General features: G+C 42.3%; 1 protein-coding gene across 4 annotated transcripts in view; it reads right to left on the reverse strand.

The window, feature by feature from the left end:
- Positions 1 to 659: 659 nt before the first annotated feature.
- LOC122558489 (protein-glutamine gamma-glutamyltransferase 2) overlaps positions 660 to 24,814 on the reverse strand; it is a 35,348-nt gene continuing 11,193 nt past the window's right edge. The window contains exons 7-13 of one of the 4 annotated variants that reach the window (XM_087995960.1): positions 24,478 to 24,556; positions 23,885 to 23,988; positions 16,717 to 16,959; positions 14,872 to 15,138; positions 11,548 to 11,708; positions 9,124 to 9,260; positions 660 to 2,464 (exon numbers count right to left, since the gene is read on the reverse strand). In XM_087995960.1, coding sequence (XP_087852086.1) covers positions 2,314 to 2,464; positions 9,124 to 9,260; positions 11,548 to 11,708; positions 14,872 to 15,138; positions 16,717 to 16,959; positions 23,885 to 23,988; positions 24,478 to 24,556 — 1,142 coding nt within the window. In that variant the 3' untranslated portion in view covers positions 660 to 2,313. Of the gene's footprint in view, positions 2,465 to 9,123; positions 9,261 to 11,522; positions 11,709 to 14,871; positions 15,139 to 16,716; positions 16,960 to 23,884; positions 23,989 to 24,477; positions 24,620 to 24,814 lie in introns of those variants that run through there. The other 3 variants (XM_087995961.1, XM_043707130.2, XM_087995962.1) reach the window with 3 other exon arrangements.

The following is a 24,814-nucleotide window of genomic DNA, read 5'->3' on the forward strand; positions in this document are numbered from 1 at the left end:
TGCCTAATCCCATCAAAATTGGCCTTCCTCCAATTTAGAACTTCAACTTTTAGATCTGGTCTATCCTTTTCCATCACTATTTTAAAGTGCTCCCCCACTGACACCTCAGTCACCTGCCCTGCCTTATTTCCCAAGAGTAGGTCAAGTTTTGCACCTTCTCTAGTAGGTACATCCACATACTGAATCAGAAAATTGTCTTGTATGCACTTAAGAAATTCCTCTCCAGTGATGGGTAGATGCAGGTGTGAGGTGATGGTAATAGGTCGGAGGGGAGGGTGGAGCAGGTAGGTGGGAAGGAAGATGTTCTTTACTGGACTGTAATGTCAATCCTTCAACTATGTTATAACTATCTTATTTCTAATATTTTTTAGACGCCAAGTAATGCCACTACTTTTCCTTTTATTCCTCTTTTGTATCCAAGATATTTGTACCTGGACTTGTACAATGGTTCCATTAGAGGCAGGCGTTGTAAAAAGCTTTCACTGTACTTCTGTACTGGAATATATGTGACAATAAAAGGATATTCTAGACTATTATATACTATCTAATTTATGGATATAGATATAATGTATGTAAAACTGTTGTTCTTCCAGAGACATTTCCTGTCAAATACAACTATTGAATCACACAAATGTCACGTTACTCAACTTAAGATCGCGTTTGGTGCTTGCATTAATCACATTTATTAAAGTAGTCAGCCTACTATGTGATAAAATCTGAATCATGCTTGAACAATTGAAGCTGCCCATCTATTGAGAAACAATACTAATTACATAAAATATGGAAGGAAAGCATTTCCGTGGTGACAGGAAAGCGATGAGGAATAGGATTTGCTGAGTTGTTCTTGCAGAGTCAGCACAGTCTACATGTTCTCTTTATGTACTGGAAACATTCTATGTTCCATTATATTTCAGGAACATCTCATATTGATGTGATTCTTGACTGAACAGCAGAATTCTTCCTTCTGATCCAGAGCCACTCCATACAGCGTGCCGAGACATGAGTTCAGTTCTTGCAATACTGGGCTGATATCTATCAGGTTACTAGCCTCTGATGGGAGCAGAGTGCCATCAAAACTAGACAATTATCAGCTGAAAGTCCTGTCCACTTCATATTATAGCAACAGCCCAAGCCATGAGCTGCCAAATTAAAACTGAATGGCAAAACTGGGTCATCGCTGGGTACAGAGAGGAAGAAGAACCTTTTAAGAGAAAGCTATTCTCGGTTAAAAGATGGAAAAATGAAGGAATTGCTTGACTCTCAAAGGCTTTCCGTAACAGTCTTTTCTGAGCAGTCATTACAAAGTAGCAACACTCTAATGTACGCTTTCTCCCAACAGGGCTTTGCTCAATCTCCTCTCAGTTTGTAGACAGAATGTCAGAGCCATCAAATCCCCCAGCACCCAATCACCCCATCAAGAACATAGAGTCTCATCTCTCCTAGCTTAAACAGAAAGCAAAAAAATCCCAGAAAAATGGATAAACATCCTGACATAACAGAGAATGGCATAATAATTACATAATATATATTTACATATACATCCCCTTACCTTCTATATAAACTGGTTTCTTTCTAAAGGAAGACCTAATTATCTTTTTAACTCTTAGTTGTTTCATTCTTTGTTTGCATAGCTTTCACAAGCAAAAGAAAATCCATAACTGTCAGCAGATAAACTCAAGACTCAAGTCAATACTTTGCAAAACTTGAGTACTCCACGACATGTTGAACTTTTGATGATCTGAAGTGGATTTCCACTATCACTAAAAAAATCACTTCTCTATTACAGACAGTATGAGAACAGAAAAGACTGGAAAATCTCAGCAGGTTAAGTAGCATTCGTGGAGAGAGAAAGAGAAAATATTTCAGGCTGATGACTCTTCATCAACACTCTGAAGAAAGGTCATTGATCTGAAACACTAATCCTGCTTTTGTCCACAGATGCTACCTGATCTGCTGAGATTTTCCACCTTTGGTTCTTATTTAAGATTTCCAGCAACCTCAGTGTTTGTACTGCTTTCTACATCACCATGTGACAAATGTGAGCAGAAAGCTGAATATCTGGTTTGCTACTCTTTGCATTAAAGCTTTCTGTTAGTTTTAAGCAAATATTGTCCGATGCATGTAGCATGGAAACTATCTTATCCCTTAATACAACATTGTCAGTGCACTGTTGGGTAGCTAAAGCACTAGCGACAGTAATTTTAATCAACATTTGAAACTAGCAACCACATGTTCTGTTAGACTAAAGAGATAAGATTCCTAGCTGATTCATCCATGGATTAAAATACTTAATAAAATACCAGAGGCTGTCAGTTAAGCCCGTCTGACAATAATTTTGGTGGAACCTTTAACATCGTGAAGTCTGCTGCTGTCAAAATCCACCATCAGTTTCCGTAAGCCTGTCTTGTTTGGTGTGAAGGATACATTCACCACCACCTCTTGTCCAGGATGGATTGCTGTGGTACTTCAGTTGTTTAGAAAGAGAAGAAATAAACAGAAGCAAGGGAAATGTTAAGAGGGTTTCTTCTAATGGGGGAGAGGGGGGGTTCTAATGAAATCAAAATCATGTAAAATGATCAAATGGATCACATTTGATTTGTGAAATGCATATATATATATTATATATATATATATATTATATATATATAGATATATATGATGCAGATGTACATTCCCTTGCATAGGATTGCATACAATTACCTTATCATTATTTACATTGGAAACACACAGTTATCATCTAAAATATATAGTGAGAAACAGTGGGAAAAAAATTTCATAGAGACATAAATATTGAAAGCATAAGACCAATTAATGACCTATGTTTAATCTTCTTTTGGAAATTCATTCATATGGCATACTTAGAGGAAGCTGAAAGTGACACTGATATAGAGTCAGAGTCACGTACAGACCCAGACCCAGACCAATGGGCGGCACGGTGGCACAGTGGTTAGCACTGCTGCCTCACAGCGCCTGTAGACCCGGGTTCAATTCCCGACTCAGGCGACTGACTGTGTGGAGTTTGCACATTCTCCCCGTGTCTGCGTGGGTTTCCTCCGGGTGCTCCGGTTTCCTCCCACAGTCCAAAGATGTGCGGGTCAGGTGAATTGGCCAAGCTAAATTGCCTGTAGTGTTAGGTTAAAGGGGTAAAGGTAGGGGTATGGGTGGGTTGCGCTTCGGCGGGTCGGTGTGGACTTGTTGGGCCGAAGGGCCTGTTTCCACACTGTAAGTAATCTAATCTAATCTAAAAACTTGTCCACGCCAACCGCCCTAAATTAATCAAGTCCCATTTGCCAGCACTTGGCGCATATCCCTCTCAACCCTTCCAATTCATGTACCCATCCAGATGCCTTTTAAATGTTGTAATTGTACCAGCCTCCACCACTTCCTCTGGCAGCTCATTCCATACACGTACCACCCTCTCTGTGAAAACATTGTCCCTTAGGTCCCTTTTATATCTTTCCACTCTAAGCTTAAACCTACGCCTCTCTAGTTTTTGACTCACCACCCTGGGGAAAAGACCTTGGCTATTCATCCTATCCATGCCCCTCATGATTTTGTAAACCTCAGACTCCACACTCCAGGGAAAATTGAATGAAACTGCTCCAGTATTGGGTGGATATAGATCTATATCAGCTTCCCACATCAACAAGAATAGCCTCATTTTCACACACTTAAAATCATGTATGGATTGAATTTGATTATGACCTACACTCAGAAATATTGAACTTATAAAGATAGTAATGAATGCTGCCTTTTCTTGGGCAGTCTTCGAAGATAGGATGGGGGAAGGTAAGATAAGAAGCAGTTGGATTGAAAGAGTCACAATAGCCGTGATTAGAAATAAAGATAGAAATAAGTAGATAGTATCTGAGGACGCCTTTGTTTTTCTTTTTAACTTTTGGCACAGCTGGGATTGTCTAGGTGGGAGACTGAGTGGCAGCCTGCTGAGTTGATTTGGAGTGGAGAAGCTGGGTTGCACAACTTGCAGGGCTGACTATATAGCATAGTAACAAGATTCGATAAAATCTTTCTACTGCTCTGGCTTCAGGCTAAGCCTGGACCTTAGAGGTCAAAAGTAATTTTACGGCTACAGTTCTTCCCTTGCAACGTATTCAATAGCTTTTTTGTGACAAGAAAATGTAAAACGAAATGGCAGAATCCTTCAATTAAATTGTGTAAATGGTTCTACAGCAATCACTGGGAAAATGGAGCCCTCTGTCAGTGTGTCATTGTGTACTGGGCTAGTTGAGAGCTTCATTGGCTTGTTCTAATGTGTACAATAGAATGAAGTGGCACAAAGTCCCTTACAGTGTCTGCAGCACAATGCCAACAGCCCAGGATCTCAACACCCTATTGCAATGTATGTAACAAATTGATGAAGGTTCTGGTATTTCGTCCCTCTTGTCAAAACAAAAAGCTGATAGGATGATATGGCTCTGGCAATCAGATTATTTGCACTGTGTGTTGCAGAAGACAGAGTGACATACAACATGACAACTTTGTCCCCATGATTCTCCATGTAATTAATTCTCAAAATCAATTGGAGAACAGAACAGCAAAGTGGTAGGCACCTCCTGATAGTAACAGAGGATAATGGTTTCAGTATTAAAAGATAGCGATGTGGAAATGCAATGTGATATTAATGACAAATAACGTAAGACAATATTCAAAGACTCTGGCACATAGTTTCCAGCAGATAATCACAAAACATCACCAATAACAGGAAGGCAATACCTTATCTGCTTTCTGAAGTTAATTTTAAAAACAAACAGAACTAGGCTAACAGGTGGGTCAGAATAAATCCAGCACACGTCTCATTTGGATTTGAGCTTAGCTTCGAGAAATGAAAAGGCTGTGTCCAATTCATGGCACCAATTAACAATTGTCAAAATATAATTTTTTTTATCATTGCATTTTAAACATACACATACATAGACAGGGCTGGTATTCTAATTCACATTACACAGCAGCTTTTGTTTCAAACCCCACTGAAATACACTGCTGATCATTCATCACCACACATTAGCCTTCATTGTGGTATTACTGAAACCACAGCTGAAACTTTATTGCTGGAACAGCACAGCAGGTCAGGCAGCATCTAGGGAACAGAAGATTCGACGTTTCGGGCACATGCCCTTCTTCAGGAATGAGCAGAGAGTGTTCAGCAGGAGAAGATAAAAGGTAGGGAGGAGGGACTTGGAGGAGGGGCGTTGGAAATGGGATAGGTGGAAAGAGGTCAAGGTGAGGGTGATAGGTCGGAGTAGGGTGGAGGCGGAGAGGTCAAGAAGAAGACTGCAGGTCAGGAAGGCGGTGCCGGGCTGGAGGGATTCGGCTGAGACAAGGTGGGGGGAGGGGGGATGAAGAAACTGGTGAAGTCCAAGTTCATCCCCTGTGGTTGGAGGGTTCCCAGTCGGAAGATAAGATGCTCCTCCTCCTCCGACCGTCGCGTTGTTGTGGTTTGGCGGTGGATGAGTCCAATGACCTGCATATCCTCGGTGGAGTGGGAGGGGAGTTGAAATGCTGTGCTACAGGGTGATTGGGTTGGTTCGTCCGGGTGGCCCAGAGGTGTTCTCTGAATCGCTCGGCAAGTAGGCGGCCTGTCTCCCCAATATAGAGGAGGCCACACCGGCTGCAGCGGATGCAGTAGATAATGTGGGTGGAGGTGCAGGTGAATCTGTGGCGGATATGGAAGTTTCCTTTGGGGCCTTGGAGAGAAGTGAGGGGGGAGGTGTGGGCGCAAGTGTTGCACCTCCTGCGGTTGCAAGGGAAGGTGCCGGGAGTGGAGGTTGGGTTGGTGGGGGGTATGGATCTGACAAGGGAGTCGCGGAGGGAGTGGTCTCTACGGAAAGCTGATAGAGGAGGGGAGGGAAATATATCCTTGGTGGTGGGGTCCGTTTGGAGGTGGCGGAAGTGACGGCGGATGATGCGCTGTACATGGAGATTGGTGGGGTGGTAGGTGAGGACCAGTGGGGTTCTGTCCTGGTGGCGGTTGGAGGGGCGGGGCTCAAGGGCGGAGGAGCGGGAAGTGGAGGAGATGCGGTGGAGGGCACTGTCGACCACATCGGGGGGGAAATTGCGGTCCTTGAAGAAGGAGGCCGTCTGTGTTGTGCGTATTTTGAACTGGTCCTCCTGGGAGCAGATGCGGCGGAGACGAAGGAATTGGGAGAATGGGATGGCGTTTTTACAGGGGGCGGGGTGGGAGGAGGTGTAGTCCAGGTAGCTGTGGGAGTCGGTCGGTTTGTAGTAGATGTCCGTGTTGATTCGGTCGTCTGAGATAGAAACAGAAAGGTCTAGGAAGGGGAGGGAGGAGTCCGAGACTGTCCAGGTGAATTTGAGGTCGGGGTGGAAGGTGTTAGTGTAGTGGATGAACTGTTCAACCTCCTCGTGGGAGCACGAGGTAGCGCCGATACAGTCATCAATGTAGCGGAGGAAAAGATGGGGGGTGGGGCCAGTGTAGTTGCGGAAGATGGATTGTTCCACATACCCTACGAAGAGGCAGGCATAGCTGGGGCCCATGCGGGTGCCCATGGCTACTCCCTTTTTTTGAAAAAAGGGGGAGGATTGGAAAGAAAAGTTGTTCAGGGTGAGGACCAGTTCAGTCAGTCGAAGGAGGGTGTCGGTGGAAGGATACTGGGTGGTACGGCGGGAAAGGAAGAAGCGGAGTGCTTTGAGTCCTTCGTGATGGGGGATGGAGGTGTACAGGGACTGGATGTCCATGGTGAAGATGAGGCGTTGGGGACCGGGGAAGCGGAAATCCTGGAGGAGGTGGAGGGCGTGGGTGGTGTCACGGACGTAGGTGGGGAGTTCTTGGACTAATGGGGACAGGACCGTGTCGAGGTAGGAGGAGATGAGTTCGGTGGGGCAGGAGCAGGCTGAGACGATGGGTCATCCGGGGCAGTCAGGTTTGTGGATTTTGGGCAGGAGGTAGAAACGGGCGGTTCGGGGTTGTGGTACTATGAGGTTGGAGGCGGTGGGTGGGAGGTCCCCTGAGGTGATGAGGTTATGGATGGTCTGGGAGATGATGGTTTGGTGGTGGGGGGTGGGGTCATGGTCAAGGGGGCAGTAGGAGGAGGTATCTGCGAGCTGGTGTTTGGCCTCAGCGGTGTAGAGGTCGGTGCGCCAAACTACTACTGCGCCTCCCTTGTCAGCTGGTTTGAAACCATCTCTATAATGTCACCCGATCAGTTACTTTGGCAATGGCCAGCAGGTGGCAGTGCTTGCTTACACAGTGTCTAAAAGATGCCAGGACATGGAACAATCTACAGAGACACAGGTACTCTAACCTACACTGTTACAGTGACACAGGTACTCTAACCTGCACCATCACACAGACACAGGTACTCTAACCTACACTATTGTACAGACACAGGTACTCTAACCTATACTGTCACAGAGACACAGGTATCTTAATTGCACCATTATACAGAATATTGTCTTGAGTTGTTTGTCATTTATATCACATTGCATTTCCACATCATTTAATACCGAAACCACTATCTTCTGTTACTGTCAGGAGGTGCCTACTACTTTGCTGTTCTGTTCTCTGATTGATATTGAGAATTAATTACATGGAGAATCATGGGGACAAAGTACATACAGACACAGGTACTCTAACCTGCCCCATTATACAGATAGATATTCTAACATGCACCATTATACACATAAGGTACTCTAACCTGCCCCATTATACAGATAGATATTCTAACATGCACCATTATACACATAAGGTACTCTAACCTGCCCCATTATACAGATACAGATATTCTAACATGCATCATTATACACATACAGGTACTCTAACCTGCACCATTATACAGACACGGGTACTCTAATATACACCATTATACAGACACAGGTACTCTAACCTACACCATTATGCAGACAGGTACTCTAATCTGCATCATTATATAGACACTGGTAGTCTAACCTGCACTATTATACAGACACAGGTACTCTAACCTGCCCCATTATACAGATAGATATTCTAACATGCATCATTATACACATACAGGTACTCTAACCTGCCCCATTATACAGATACAGATATTCTAACATGCATCATTATACACATACAGGTACTCTAACCTGCACCATTATACAGACACGGGTACTCTAATATACACCATTATACAGACACAGGTACTCTAACCTACACCATTATGCAGACAGGTACTCTAATCTGCATCATTATATAGACACTGGTAGTCTAACCTGCACTATTATACAGACACAGGTACTCTAACCTGCACCATTATACAAACACAGATTCTCTAAGCTGCAGCATTACACAGACACAGGTACTCTAATCTACACCATTACACAGACACAGATTCTCTAACCTGCACTATTATACAGATACAGATATTTTAGCCTACACCATTAAGCAGACACAGGTACTGTAAACTACAGTGTCACAGAAACACAGGTACTCTAACCTGCACCATTATACAGACACAGGTACTCTAACCAAGCAGTTATACAGACATACATACTCTAACCTGCACCATTATACTGACACAGGTACTCTAGCCTATACCATTATGCAGACACAGGTACTCTAGCCTACACCATTATGCAGACACAGGTATGCTATTCTGCAAAGTCATAGATACACAGGTAGTCTAAACTGCACCATTATACACACACACAGGTACTCTAATCTACACTATTATATAGACACAGGTACTCTAACCTTCACTGTCACAGAGACAGACTCTAACTGCACCATTATACAGACACAAGTACTCTAACCTGCACTATTATACAAACACAGGTACTCTAACTTGTATTAATCACCCACACAGAAAGGAACTGTTCACCTGTAACATCTCGGACACACATAGCGACTGTGCACCTGTAACATCTCGGACACACACAGGGACTGTTCACCTGTAACATCTCAGACACACACAGGGACTGTTCACCTATAACATCCTATATTTTGATTTGTTTGACTAATATGAAAAAGGATAGCTATTAAAAATATTCATTTCCATCTCTGAAGATTAGCAACATTGGTAATAATGGCAAGTCTCTGATGATGATTAGTTACCACCCAATATCTAATAGTCACATTCCAACACATCTCTGTTATTTACGGTGATATTAGTGTTTGTTACTCACGGAGACTTAATTTCCTGGAGATGTGTGAGCCCAGTGCCCTCCACACTGAAGATGCCGTCAGTTAATGTGATGGGAAGAGGATTTGCAAACTTTATTTGGACAGTTAACTCCCGATGCAGGATTGGTTCACCAATTACCTAGAACAAGGCAAGACTGTTTCAGACATTTTCATCCATTCCATTTGAAATTAATGTTTTTAATCAGTATCTAACTTGTAACATTTTATTAGGAGTGCTTGAAACCAAATAAGTCCTGTATGACTTTGTATATAATCAAATTGGTAAAAATGGGCCCTGACATAAATCTTGGAGAAAAGTCTTGTTTGATGTTGTTTTTATGCTCAAAAATCAGGTTTCCATCTGCGTGCATCCATAATGTCAAGACTTACATTAAAGACCATTGATAATGATTGCATCTATATTACAAGATGGTTTAGCTGTAATGTCACTGGTTTAGTACTCCAGACAGCCAGGTTAATGTCCCAGAAATAAAATCAAAAGTGCTAGAGAAACTCAGCATGTCTGGCAGCATCTGTGGAGAAAGAAACAGAGTTAACGTTCAGAGTCCAGTACGACCCTTGTTCATAACTCTCGTGGGCATAAGTTCAAATTTCATCACAGTGACACGTGGAAGTTAAATTTAGGCCACAAAAATCAAGTGAAAGTAATGGTGACCATGAGACTATCATTGATTCAAAGCCCATCTGCTTCACTCAGGTCATTTAGGGAGGATGTCTGGCATTGTTATCTCTACATGACTCCAGACCTACAGCAATGTGGGTGACTCCTAACCACCTCCCACTCACCCCACCACCCTCCCACTCACTGCGCCACCCCGCAAACCCCACCCCCCTGCCCCACCCCCGACACCTTGAAAATAGCCCAGCAAACTACTCCATTTTGGTCACAAATACTACTCTAACAGAGACACACATACCCCATGAAATAAAAAGATATAGATACATTTTGTACAATGATAATATCCTGTTCAAAACAGATACAGAAAAGTACATTTTAGCATCAATTGCGTCCCAGTCAGTTGAGAGTTTAAACATATTCAGACTTGTTCACCATGCAATAGCGGTGATGTGCTTTTTAAATACCAAACCTAGCTATCAACATTTTGTAACACAATCCATCTACAAATACTATAAACTCATTTTACTGCTAAAATAACTTGTCAATATTTTAAAGATCATGTAACTGCCCTGGAGGACCACACATGTAGAGCTAATGCAATGTGTAAATAGCTGCTTGTTATTTACTGTGTCTTGCGTTTTAAGTTGAAAATTATATTGATGATTTTGTACGAGGTTACAGAGGTATTTTTAGCTTATGCCTTTTCGCCTGGATTGTCTTCAACATATTAAATGCAAAAACCTGGAAAATATCTTGAAAAACCCAGGATATTAAAATCAACAATAATACTCACCTCAAAAATACTTTTATTTAAAGGATCTAATTTTACTCTTATGGTAAGGAAAGTTCACATGCTCATTTAATAATCTGCTGATAAAGATGCAGGACCAAGCAATTTTGCAACCTACAATTCCTAAGATTATTTTTTTGTCATTGTTAGAAAAAAGCTTATAGTATGATAATTAGCTTTTTACCACTACTCAAGCCATCTATGACCACTTGACTTGCAATTAATACATCTCCCAGTGTTAGCTCCGTCACAGACAGCAGTGTTTGTGACAAACATTCCACGATATTTATCTGACCCCGACTTGGCCAGTGGGTTTTGTATGTGTTATTAACACAACCTTAAAGGCACAGACTCTAGATTTTCAGAAGAACCAATATGTAACATAATCCTCTGTGCACATCATCAGCACTTGTTTTTCATTTGATGTCTCATATCTCTTGATATTTAAATTCTTATCACAACCTAGCAACACATAGCCATAGCTAGTGGTTTCTGTAGCTCATTTCTGACTAACTTCAGCTCAAGGGTAAAACAGATGTTGTTGCTTCTTTACACTAATTGCAGCAATCACTTATGTGCTTACTTTAGCTTTGGACTCTTGACAACTCCGTCTAAAATAACTTAAATACGCTATTGTTTAATGTTCTGTGATTCAGCTGTAAATAAAACCATTTTCTTACTCTTCGAACCTTCTGTCAGCGTACATGTGGAAAAATAAATAAAATAAATGAAAAGCAAGCGGAGTAGAACATGGCATTCAAAAGTAGCGACCTCACTCTGATCTGATGCTGCAAAGTTACCCAGATGGGGGCAGAAAAGGATTCCACTGGTTAAAACAAACCTGGAGCTGTACACATGCGTTGTTACGAGAAGAATCATATGTCTTTCAAACTGGAAAATGTGTCCACTGCTGGGTTTAAACATCATCATCACATGTCACTTGAAAGAAACTATGAACCTGTTTTTCTCACCAACTCTGAGGGATCTCATGGTTACCTTCACAGTGAGCCGAGGCAGATTCAGGGCGATGTCGCACTCCTTGAGACTCACTTCAGATGTGCCTTTAGGGATTAGCACGGCTGTCATTCGAATTAAGTTGTGCTCAGAGAGATGTTCACCATAGTCTCTATATTTCAGTCTCAAAACTTCTTTCTGAACTAACAAAAGCAAAGACAAATAACTAGTTTGTTCCACAGAACCATTCCTGCATTTGTTGAAGCAAATGATTAGTAGGCCATGAGATACAGGAGCAGAATTAGGCCATTCAGCCCATCGGGTCTGCTCCACTATTTGATCATGGCTGATATACTTCTCAACCCCATTCTCCTGCCTTCTACCTGTAACCCTTGATCCTCTTACTAAACAACTCATCAATTTGAGTATGATAAAACACTCAATGACTTGGCCCCCACAGCTCTCTGAGGCAATGAGTTCCATAGATTCACCACCCTTTGGCTGAGGAAATTCCTCCTCGTCTCAGTTCTGAGGATTGTCCCTTTACTCTGAGGCTGTGCCCTTGGGCCCTAGTCTCTCCTACTAGTGAAAATATCTCCTCTGCGTTCACTTTATCCAGGCCTCTCAGAATCCTGTTAAGATTCAGTCAGATCCCCCTTATCCTTCTAAACTCTGTTCAACACAGACTCTGAGTCTTCAATGACTCCTCCAATGACAAGCCCTTCACAGCCAGGATTCCAGTAAATCCCTTTTGCACCCTCTCCAATGCCAATGTATCCTTCCTTAATACAGGGCCCAAAACTGCTCACAATATTCCAAACACGGTCTTTCCAGAGCCTTTCACAACCTCTGCAGCACACCTCTGATTGATGAACCAGTTGCAAATATACCAGTGAAAACATTTTTGAAAAGATAAGTACAAGTTTGAGGGTATTTCCTGCTGTGTGCCCTCAGGGTTGAGAGAGGGGAGTTGTGGGGCTGGGGAGGACGGTTGTGAAGAGAGTAGCTGTGTGGCAGGCAGCTAGTTTTGAAACTGAGTAACAGACACATACCCAAGTCAGCTTAGACGAGATGGGACCATTCGCCACAGCAGATTCGCCGCCGCCGATTAGCCACTGCCCTTTGACCACCGAGGACGCTTAGCCACCGCAAGTAAGTCGTATATTTTGAATATTGGTGGTATATAAAATTGTCGTTATATTGGTTAAGGTTGTGCTTGTGTTGTTTCAGTAACAACGTATTTTCGTTATAGGAGTGTTTTTAAGCTTGTATTTTTGGAACAGGAATTTTTAGTATGAAAACAGAAATTATTAGTAAACGTGGAAATAAGTAGTTTTACCATGATGGTCTTATATATATTTTTGAAAAACTATCCAAGAGTGATTCAAGTATTAAGTTTTGGCGATGTGATAAAAGGGGCCGATGTAACGAATAGATCCACACGAAGAGTGGCACTGTGATAAAAACAATAAATGGACACACACATTCTCTTTCTGCAGCAAGTGTCCAAGTTGCGAAAGTGAAAACGTCGTGCAGACGAATCGCAGGAAGTATCTCGTGTTCTTATTAACGAATGTGGAGCTAATGTCCCTCAGTCAGCCCGAGCGTGTTTACCGACGACAAGCAGCACGAGGAAAGTGATTTGACGAAAAAGGAGTGATATTATTTTAGCGCCACCAAACCCTACTGATCTTCAGCATTTGGTGATTCCAATTAGATACAAAGTATATAAGCCGGATAACAGAGCAGAAGAAAAATTAATGATAGTGCAAAAGGGGCGTGATTTATATATGGAACAGCTGAGAGCGCGTTACCCACCACAAATAATAGAATGTATGGCGGCCCGGGTGTCCTTGGAGAAGGAGCACGCGGTGTCCACCAACACCCTGGAGGAGTTCAGGGAGAGGTGGGTGCCGCAGGGAGTGGAGTGCATCATTTCTCCCTCCAATTCTATTTTGATTTAGTCCCTACCCTCCCCTTCACTGTTTTGATCACACAGCACTGCCCTTTGATGTGAAGGGCAGTGTTTGTCACTGACCACCCGGGTGTTTTCCTATCTTCCTGGTGGTGGAATTTGAATAAAGATTTGTGCACCTTGTGTCTCTCACTGTGTCTCACACCTGCACACACACACCATGGGTGCTGGGGGAAAAAATAAGCACTTAAAAAAAAAATTTTAAAAATAGAATGTATGGTAGTGTGGCTCGTCCTTTGGGTTGACTACGGAATGAGGACATGCCACAACCCAAGGGACGAGCCACACTACCGTACATCAAAAACATTTCTGAACTGACAGCCAGACTACTGCGACCGCTAGGACTCATAACAGCTCACAAACCAACAGCCACCCTCAGACAACAACTCACCAGGACGAAGGACCCGATACCCAGCATGAGCAAAACCAATGTAGTGTACAAAATCCCATGCAAGGACTGCACAAAACACTATATAGGACAAACAGGAAGACAGCTAACGGTCTGCATCCATGAACACCAACTAGCAACGAAACGACAGGACCAGCTATCCTTAGTAGCCACACACTCAGATGACAAGCAACATGAGTTCGACTGGGACAACACTACTATTATAGGACAAGCCAAACAGAGAACAGCCAGGGAATTCCTAGAGGCATGGCACTCATCCACAGATTCAATCAATAAGCACATCGACCTGGACCCAATATACCGGCCACTGCAACGGACAGCTGGAACTGACAACCGGAAGCGGCAGATACAAATCACTATAAATGCCGGAGGAAACAACACAGAAGCGCTTCACAGGAGGCTCCCAAGCACTGAGGATGTCACCTAGACAGGGGACGAAACGTCTGCAACACAAATTCCCAGCTCGGCGAACAGAACCACAACAACGACCACCCGACCTACAAATCTTCTCCCAAACTTTAAACAATAATGTTTGGTAGGTTATTCAACCATACATCACTTTCCAGATAAATTTTAAACGCGTTAACCAAGCATCATCACAAACTATTAAAAAGTACTTTATGTATGCAGTTATCAAAAAGGCACAGCAATTATATCAGAGTGGCATGTTTCATCTTTAGATCAGAAGTGATGCTTGATAGTTTAATTCCTGACCAGCAATAACATTGGATCTGCCCTTGACAAGATGCAAGAGAAGTGCAGTGCCTTGTCTCTCCAACTTCCCATTCTCTCTGGGGGAATACATTGCTGACTGTTCCTTACCTCCTTAGCACAGTAAGCATTCTAGACTCACTGCACCTATTTCATTCTCGGCTTACAGAATTTCAGGTTCAAACTCTAAACCATGGCACCACAAAAGCAAACATTTACTGTAATGAGCTTAAATACAGTCACTCACATTTTAGTAGAAAACTACAGTTACCTGTGGCAGCTTTTAATGTAAATGTAGTTGATCTCTTGCTGAATTGTGTTAAAATAAACCCATTATATGTTATAGTGGTTGCAGACAGTGTTAAATGGATATCTTTGTCCATAAAACCATTGTTTACAATGCTGAAGTAAATGTCAAAATCACTTCCAAGGATTGGCTGAGCATATTTAATGCTGATCCTTAAATCATTTTCCTGAATGTTGGCAGATCTGATTTTCATTCCGGCTTTGCTGTAGACTTCCCGTTCCTTTGTAGAACCTGTGAAATGGAAGACACTGTTAACCTTGTGAGGTAATAAGAAATGGAGTTAGGTGTAGAGTCAGGGGTAGGGAGTTGATAGCAGAAGGTAAGGTGAAAGTGATGGAAATAGCCCCTACGTAACTTAAATAAGGTGTTTTTCTACATTGTTTGGGGAACAGTGATGCTAAGACCCTGTAGCTGCAGGGCGCACACTTGTTTATAAATTGGAAGTCCATTCAGAAACAACAATGATTAATTACAGTGAGCCTGTAATCAATGTGACCCAGTTTAACATACAATTCTAGTTCTGAAGAACAGGCTGTGGATCTAAAATGTTAACTCTGTTTTCTCTCCACACCTGATGCGTTTCTCTCGCAATTTCAGATTTCTTGCATCTGCAGTTCTTTGTTTAATTCATGTTGTTTGCCAACTAATTAAGCTGAGTCTTGAAGTCATCTTGGTCTAATTTGTCCACAACCAACTCATGAAGGAGCAACACTCTGAAAGCTAGTGCTTCCAAATAAACTTGTTGGACTGTAACCTGGTGTTGTGTGATTTTTAACTTAGTCTAATTGACCTACAAATTAATGCAATTGGATACTATAATTGCTTCCGTATTACTCTGCTTCTATCATTTTGTGTATTCACTACTGTTTTGAATATGAACAAGATCAATAGTGCAACAATTATGGACCCAAATTGATAGTTGACATTAAATTTAGAATTTAAAAAATTATAAAAATTGAGAGAAGATACTCATTGAATCAAGATAAGAATTATGTTTTCAATTGAGTCTTCTCACTCCCAGTTTCCAGACAATGTTATTATACAAGGGAATGACATCTGTTAAAATAGTGATCTAACTTAGTCAAACAACTTATATTTATGTAGCAACATTAACACAGTAAAACAACTCAAACTGCTACGTAAAAGAACAACCAATAAAAACATCTTTGACCAAATAGATACCTAGATAGATTAGGTAAAGCTGGTAAAAGCAATGATTAAGACCAGGTAGCGGAAAACATGGCAGTCAACTGTGGAACATCTATAATCTTCGATAAGCAAACAGCCAGATTTGGAGATCTGTAAAGATCTTGAAGGAACATAGGACAAGATTAAACTATCAGAATATGGGGTCTGGGGGTTGGAAAACAAGGATAAGGATTTTAGAATTGAGGTATTGTCAGATCAAGAGCCAGCAATCTGCTCAGAAGTGCTGGGTTAATGAGACTTGGAGTAATTGAAAGTATCGACAGCAGAGTTTTGGAAGAATGCAAATTTACATAGGATGGAAGATGGGAGGGATGAATTCAATTGAGGAAGAATGATTGGACAGAACAGCTTATCAGTTGTACATATTTGTTGACTCTTCACACTGCAATAATGGAGTCAATTTTAACCTAAGCAACCTGTTTGTACACTGATGGGATTGAGTTCAATTCTGGTTTTCATTCCCATTTGATTTATACCTTGTCATCATCGCAACCAGCTTCCACCTAATCTCACATGCTTACAAACCTTGCATTCAAATTAGTCCAATATTTTTCTCATCTAACATCCCTATTAGTAGTGTGAGCAGTAAAAATGCCCTACCCTCTGGGTATTTGTAATCATGTGTTAAGTCCTCTCGTTCATCTGTGTAGGCACTTTTTGTAATGATCTGCTTTCCCACTTGGTGGTATTTGACTCCCAACTCTTGTTTTGATCCATCTTTATTTACCAGCCAGTAAACCACATCTGCATTGACCTCGGCGAAGATGAACGCAGCATCATATTTCACATCTACATGACCTTCTTTAATTGCTTTGACAGGGCAAGGACCGCAGCAGTAAATGCCTGAAAGGATAATGACACCACTATAAGACACTGGAAAAATGCTTTCTGGGCCATTTTGTACCTTTGATCCTGTTCCAGTCCTGAGGTTTGATTAGATTAGATTAGTGTGGAAACAGGCCCTTTGGCCTAACAAGTCCACACCCACCCGCCGAAGCACACCCACCCAGACCCATTCCCCTACATTTACCTAACACTACGGTCAATTTAGCATGGCCAATTCACCTCACCTGCACATTTTTGGACTGTGGGAGGAAACCGGAGCACCCGGAGGAAACCCACGCAGATACAGGGAGAATGTGCAAACTCCACACAGTCAGTCGCCTGAGGTGGGAATTGAACCCGACTCTCTGGCGCTGTGAGGCAGCAGCGCTAACCACTATGCCACCGTGCCGCCCATTTGCTTTCCACTAAACTCCACAGGCAGAATTTCTTCATGATTGGGCCTTACTGAGAGTCTCAGTTAAACCCAAAAGCATTCACACCCAAATTCCATGGCAGTATTTTCAACAGGGTTGCTATAGAGGGGAGGATTGGGGACTCATGTTGAGCCTCGAATAGCTGACTGAGAGGGGCATATGTGGGATCTTCGTTACAGAAAGCACAGTGACCAGCTTAGAGATCAAGAAAGGCCACATCAAATGTAAAACATGAAATGAAACATTCCAAACAATTTCAAGTAGTCGAATCACAGCTGTCGCCATGTAATACTTTAAAAGAAATGTATAAAATTATGCAAATGTTTGATAGGGTAAATAGTAAAAGACTATTCCTAATTGTAGGCAAGTAAGGGCTTAATTGCAATAAGTATACCAACACAAAAGAAGTTATTCATTACAATACAGAATTTATCACACAAGGGCCATTATGCTAAAGCAATTGTACACTCAAGAGGAAATTAGATAAACCCTTAAAAAAAATCCTTAACAGCACAAAAAATAAGCAGTTAATTATGATGTACAGCTAGCCTCTCTGCTAAAATTTCTATGATTCTGTCATCCTCACCACAACATCTTCTAGGTAGAAGCACAAAGACAGCATATACATTGCAACACCACCACCCCCATAAATTCCAGTTCAAGTCACACACAATTCTGACTGAAAATATATCACTGCCCTTGCACTGGGTCAAAATCCTGGAACACCCTTCATAACACCACATGGACTGCAGTGGTTCAAGAAGGAAACTCATTACCACCTTCTCATGGATAAACAGGGAATGGCAACAAATGTTGGCTGTACCACTTTGCACATTTATCACTGCTGCTGCACTGAGGCACTTTCCACTGCAGTGGAATTATTACTTTAAGTTGCATACTTCAGCCAATTGAGGCCACTTTGATTTTAGGTTACAGCATTTCAAATATAGTTGTAATATAAACACATTGTTATTTAGGTCCCTTAGGTGACCAATATCCTTCACTGCTTGGGAACCTGAGAGCATCTGGAGAAAAAAAAATTATCAGGATTTCAATTCCTAAGTGATCTCCAGGGAGCATCGCTAAGAAAACACACAAGCTGGAAGAATGAAGGGGCACAGGATCAGTCTAGTTCGGATTCTAGTAGCCTGATGATTCTCATTCTCAAGGAACATTTTGGAAAACTGACTATTGGGCAAGTAGTGAATGATCTCTGTGAACTCACCCTAGCATAGGCTTGTGTTTTCAGTAGATGGGGGGGGGGGGGCGGAGGGGTCAAAAATTGGGTAAGTACAGGTAGACAACCCTTTATCCAAAATCCGAAAAGCTCCACAATCCGAAGGTTTTCTTTGTGAAGTTTTTGTCTCATCAACAAGGTTGTTTGGCATGCAAACAGTTAACCTAACTCCACACCCACTCAATGCATGTCACTCGGATGCAATGTGGGTGGGTGTGGCGCAGCACTGGCAGGCCTCAATTCTGTCTCAGCGCCCGTTACTCACTGTGAGTCTGCTGCTCAGTAAGATTTTTACAAAATTTCACCATTGAACTGTCACTTATTCCGAAATTCGAAAAAATCCAAATTCCAAAATCCAGCTGGTCCCGAGCGATCCGATAAAGGATTGTGTACCTATACTTAATGCTTAAAGACTCATCAAGCTGCAATTTGGGATATAATGCAGATTCAGCAGATTGATATTATGGTTAAATAAAATAATTATAAGGACGGGCTAAATAAACTAGGCTTGCTTTCCTTTGAGTACAGAATAGGTAAAAACAAGGACTGCAGATGCTGGAAACCAGATTCGAGATTAGAGTGATGCTCCTCGGATGCTGCCTGAACTGCTGTGCTATTCCAGCACCACTCTAATCTAGAATTTGAGTACAGAATGTAAAGAAGTGATCAAATAGAGGAACTAAAGACAGTTATAGGATTTGATCGGATTGACAGAAAAATTATTTCCCCTGGTGGGAGAGTCTAGAAAAAAAGGGAACATTACTTTAAAATTGCTGAAAGAAAGTCATGTTGCTAAGCTTCTTGTGTGACACTCATCAGAACAGATGCAAAAGTGCCAAATTTCACACAGTTGTAAATATATGCCACAGGATAAAACAGTGCTGGTTGGTCAACATGGTGTTCCCGTGCAGAAAACAACAGAGAACTATAGGCCCCCCCAAACTCTCAAGTATTTCAATAAAGATGCAGGGCTTGAACATATTTTGTTTGCTTACAGAGAACAGGTCCCTATATGCGAATATATGTTGTTTCCAGAAAATGAAATTAAGCCATATTACAAGTTAAACTGATTAGCTTAAATTGGTTGTTAGGGTAATGATCAGAGTGCAGCGGTAGTAGTCCCTTGGAATTGACTTGCCAAACCAGCAGTACTCTTTCCCTGGTGTAAATTGTTGTGATGGGTTGAACTTCATCTTTCTTGCATCTGTCCTGACAAGTTCAAAATGAAAATCTTTAGCAACAGTTCATTCCTTTCAGAAATACTCATGTTCCAAACTATCAAACAACTTTAAAAATAGAGATAGGCATTTAGAGCTAATGTTAATAAGTGCTTCTTCAAACTAAAGGTTGTAGAAATCTGGACCTCTTCAAAAACTGTTGAGGCAAGGAGTTACTGGTAAATTTCAAGACTGAGATTGCTTGATTTTGTTAGAAATAATACTAAAGGTTTATGGAACTAAAACAGAGAGGAGGAGTTAATCTAGAAGTCAATTGTGCTTCTACTGCATGGCAAATGAAGTTCAAGAAACTGAATGGATTATTTCTATAGAACATAGAACATTACAACGCAGTACAGACCCTTCGGCCCTCGATATTGCGCCGACCTGTCATACCAACCTGAAGCCCATCTAACCGACACTATTCCATGTACATCCACATGCTTGTCCAATGACGACTTAAATGTACTTAAAGTTGGTGAATCTACTACCGTTGCAGGCAAAGCATTCCATACCCTTACTACTCTCTGAGTAAAGAAACTACCTCTGACACCTGTCCTATATCTGTCACCCCTCAATTTAAAGCAATGCCCCCTTGTGCTCGCCGTCATCATTCTTGGAAAAAGGCTCTCCCTGTCCACCCTATCTAACCCTCTGATTATCTTGTATGTCTCCATTAAGTCACCTCTCAACCTTCTTCTGTCTAATGAAAACAACCTCAAGTCCCTCAGCCTTTCCTTGTAAGACCTTCCCTCCATGCCAGGCAACATCCTAGTAAATCTCCTCTGCACCCTTCCAAAACTTCCACATCCTTTTTATAATGCGGTGACCAGAACTGTACACAATACTCCAAGTGCGGCCGCACTAGAGTTTTGTACAGCTGCAGCATAACCTCATGGTTCCGGAACTCGATCCCTCTATTAATAAAAGCTAAAACACTGTGTGCCTTCTTAACAACCCTGTCAACGTGGGTGGCAACTTTCAAGAATCTGTGTACCTAGACACCGAGATCTCTCTGCTCATCTACACTACCAAGAATCTTACCATTAGCCCAGTACTTTGCATTCCAGTTACTCCGACCAAAGTGAATCACCTCACACTTGTCCGCATTAAACTCCATTTGCCACCTCTCAGCCCAGGTCTGCAGCTTATCTATGTCTCTCTGTAACCTACTACATCCTTTGTCACTATCCACAACTCCACCGACCTTAGTGTTGTCTACAAATTTACTAACCCACCCTTCTACACCCTCATCCAGGTTGTTTATAAAAATGACGAACAGCAGTGGACCCAACACCGACCCTTGCAGTAGACCACTGGTAACTGGATTCCAGGATGAACATTTCCCATCAACCACCACCCTCTGTCTTCTTTCAGCAAGCCAATTACTGATCCAAACTGTTATATCTCCCACAATCCCATTCCTCCGCATTTTGTACAATAGCCTACTGTGGGGAATCTTATCGAACGCCTTGCTGAAATCCATATATACCACATCAACCGGTTTACTCTCATCTACCTGTTTTGTCACCTTTTCAAAGAACTCAATAAGGTTTGTGAGGCACGACCTACCCTTCACAAAACCGTGCTGACTATCCCTAATCAAATTATTCTTTTCTAGATGATTATAAATCCTATCTCTTATAACCTTTTCCAACACTTTATCAACAACTGAAGTAAGGTTCACTGGTCTACAATTACCAGGATTGTCTCTACTCCCCTTCTTGAACAGGGGAACCACATTTGCTATCCTCCAGTCTTCTGGCACTATTCCTGTAGACAATAACAATTTAAAGATCAATGCCAAAGGCTCAGTAATCTCCTCCCTGGCTTCCCAGAGGATCTAAGGATAAATCCCATCCGGCCCAGAGGACTTATCTATTTTCACACTCTGCAGGATTTCTAATACCTCCTCCCTGTGAACCTCAATCACACCTAGTCTAGTAGCCTGTATCTCAGTAATCTCCTCGACAACATTGTCGTTTTCTCGAGAGAATACTGTTGAAAAATATTCATTTAGCGTTTCCCCTATCTCCTCTGTCTCCACACACAACTTCCCACTACTACCCTTGATTGGCCCTAATCTTACTCTTGTCATTCTTTTATTCCTTAAATACCTATAGAAAGCCTCAGGGTTTACCCTGATCCTATCTGCCAACAACTTCTTATGTCTCCTCCTGGCTCTTCTGAGCTCTCTCTTTAGGTCTTTCCTGGCTACCTTGTAACCCTCAAGCGCCCTAACTGAGCCTTCACATCTCATCCTAACATAAGCCTGCTTCTTCCTCTTCACCAGAGATTCCTTCGTAAACCACAGTTCCCCCGCTGTACAGCTTCCTCACTGCCTGACAGGTACATACTTATCTTGGACACACAGTAGCTTTTCCTAGAATAAGCTCCACATTTCTAATGTGCCTATCCCCTGCAGTTTCCTTCTCCATCCTATGCTTCCTAAATCTCGCCTAATCGCATCATAATTGCCTTTCCCCCAGCTGTAACGCTTGCCCAGTGATATACACCTATCCCTTTCTATCACTAAAGTAAACATAACAGAATTGTGATCGCTATCACCAAAGTGCTCACCTACTTCCAAGTCTAACACCTTGCCGGGCTCATTACCCAGTACCAAATCTAATGTGGCCTCGCCCCTTGTTGGCCTGTCTACATACTGTGTCAGGAAGCCCTCCTGCACACACTGGACAAAAACTGACCCATCTATAGTACTCACACTATAGTGTTCCCAGTCAATATTTGGAAAGTTGAAGTCCCCCATGACAACTACCCTGTCTCTCTCACTCCTACCGAGCATCATCTTTGCTATCCTTTCCTCTACATCTCTGGAACTATTCGGAGGCCTATAGAAAACTCCTGACAGGTGACCTTTCCTTTCCTGTTTCTAACTTCAGCCCATACTACCTCAGTTGACGAGTCCCCAAACATCCTTTCTGCAACTGTAATACTGTTCTTGACCAACAATGCCACACCTCCCCCTCTTTTACCATCTTCTCTGTTCTTACTGAAACATCTAAATCCTGGAACTTGCAACAACCATTCCTGTCCCTGCGCTAACCATGTCTCCAAAATGGCCACAACATCGAAGTCCCAGGTACCAACCCATGCTGCAAGTTCACCCACCTTATTCCGGATGCTTCTGGCGTTGAAGTAGACACACTTCAAACCAACTTCTTGCTTGCCGGTGCCATCTTGCATCCCTGAAACTTGATTTTGGACCTCCCTACTCTCAACCTTTTCTATACTTGAACTATAATTTTGGTTCCCATCCCCCTGCTGGATTAGTTTAAACCCACCCCAATAGCCTGAGCGAATCTCCCCCCCAGGATATTGGTACCCCTCTGGTTCAGATGAAGACCATCCTGCTTGTAGAGGTCCCACCTACCCCAGAAAGAGCCCCAATTATCCAAGAATCCAAAACCCTCCCTCCTGTACCATTCGTGTAGCCACGTGTTCAACTCCTCTCTCTCCCTATTCCCCGCGTCACTAGCACATGGCACGGGCAACAAACCAGAGACTCTGTTCGTTCTAGCTCTAAGCTTCCACCCTAATTCCCTGAGTTTCTGCCTTAAATCCCCATCTCTCTTCCTACCTATGTCATTGGTGCCTATGTGGACCACGACTTGGGGCTGCTTCCCCTCCCCCTTAAGGATCCCAAAAACACGATCAGAGACATCATGAACCCTGGCACCTGGGAGGCAACACACCAACCGTGAATTTCTCTCGTCCCCCCAGAACCTCCTATCTGTCCCCCTAACTATGGAGTTCTATTCCAATATTTCTAATAATTTGAGCAGTAGGCTATAGAGGCAAAATGGATTCATGTGTGGATTAAGGAACAGTGAAACATAATGAGTCACGGTGACTTTTCTTAAATCTCATTCAGTGTCAAATAGCTTGATGGCTCTCAGTCTACCTTGGTAAAACAAAGTCTTCTGATTCTTCTCACAGCCAAATACTAATTGTTGTGAATTTAACCTGGACACCATTAACTTTATATATATAGAATATTTATATATTTATTGACAATTCAGTTCCAACATTACCGTCACTCCGTTCTTGTGGAGTAGGATCCAAGACCTGCCATCCGTCATAGCCAGGGGGAAGGTCAGGACGGGTCATCCATACTTCCAGCCAGCAATGGTAGTTCCTGTGTGAACCACGTGTTAATGTGAAACGATTACTCATCCTGATTCAGCAGACCTACCGCAATGAGGATGCAGAAGTGCTGACAGTCATGTGTTGTCAAAATATTAACACTTGACCATGTGACACATCAAACAAGGAAGGGTGTTGACAACAGTGCTGAAGCTAGAGAATGGCTCTCTCTGATTCCAAAAGCAGAAAAGATCTCATATACTATTTCCATCGGGGATAAGCCAAACTGTTTTGTTAATTGGGTGCTCATTAAATGCTCTTTTAAGAGTATGGAGTAGTCCATAGACTAGAAATCATGACAAAACAAGCAACGGAAAGAGAAAAGGGTGATTGGGAAATAAATAAAGGTTTTCCAAAATAACAAAAGCTCAAATGGTACAATTCTATGGATAGTTGCACTAAATTTATGATTTTTGAGAACTGTCACACAGCCATGCATATATGTGATGCCCATGAACAGGCACTGAAAGGGAATACCTACCATACCATGTCTTTCCTTTTTGAAGGAATGCGCGAGTAATCTTCACTGCTATAGTACTGATCCACTTTGAGATTGCCATCTGTGTCATGAGCAGAAGAATAGTTTGTGATGCAACGACTCGGGATCCCCAAGCATCTGAGAACTGGCAAACCAAATGCAAGTACAGTGAGAAATGTATCCATTTCTGACTGGCAATTCAAGGCACGGCCAAGTTTGTAAGTACTCATCAGACTTTCCCTATTAGTCACTCACTACAGTCATTGTCAGTGAGTCATAAAATTCAGGGAATTTTTGATCCCCAGTCTGATAATTAGTTGGTGATTTCAGCTGAGGATAC

This window comes from Chiloscyllium plagiosum, unplaced genomic scaffold (assembly GCF_037043375.1).
Source record: "Chiloscyllium plagiosum isolate Xiang-an unplaced genomic scaffold, Cpla_swu_hap1 HiC_scaffold_17, whole genome shotgun sequence".
In the NCBI taxonomy this organism is placed as follows: Eukaryota; Metazoa; Chordata; class Chondrichthyes; order Orectolobiformes; family Hemiscylliidae; genus Chiloscyllium; species Chiloscyllium plagiosum.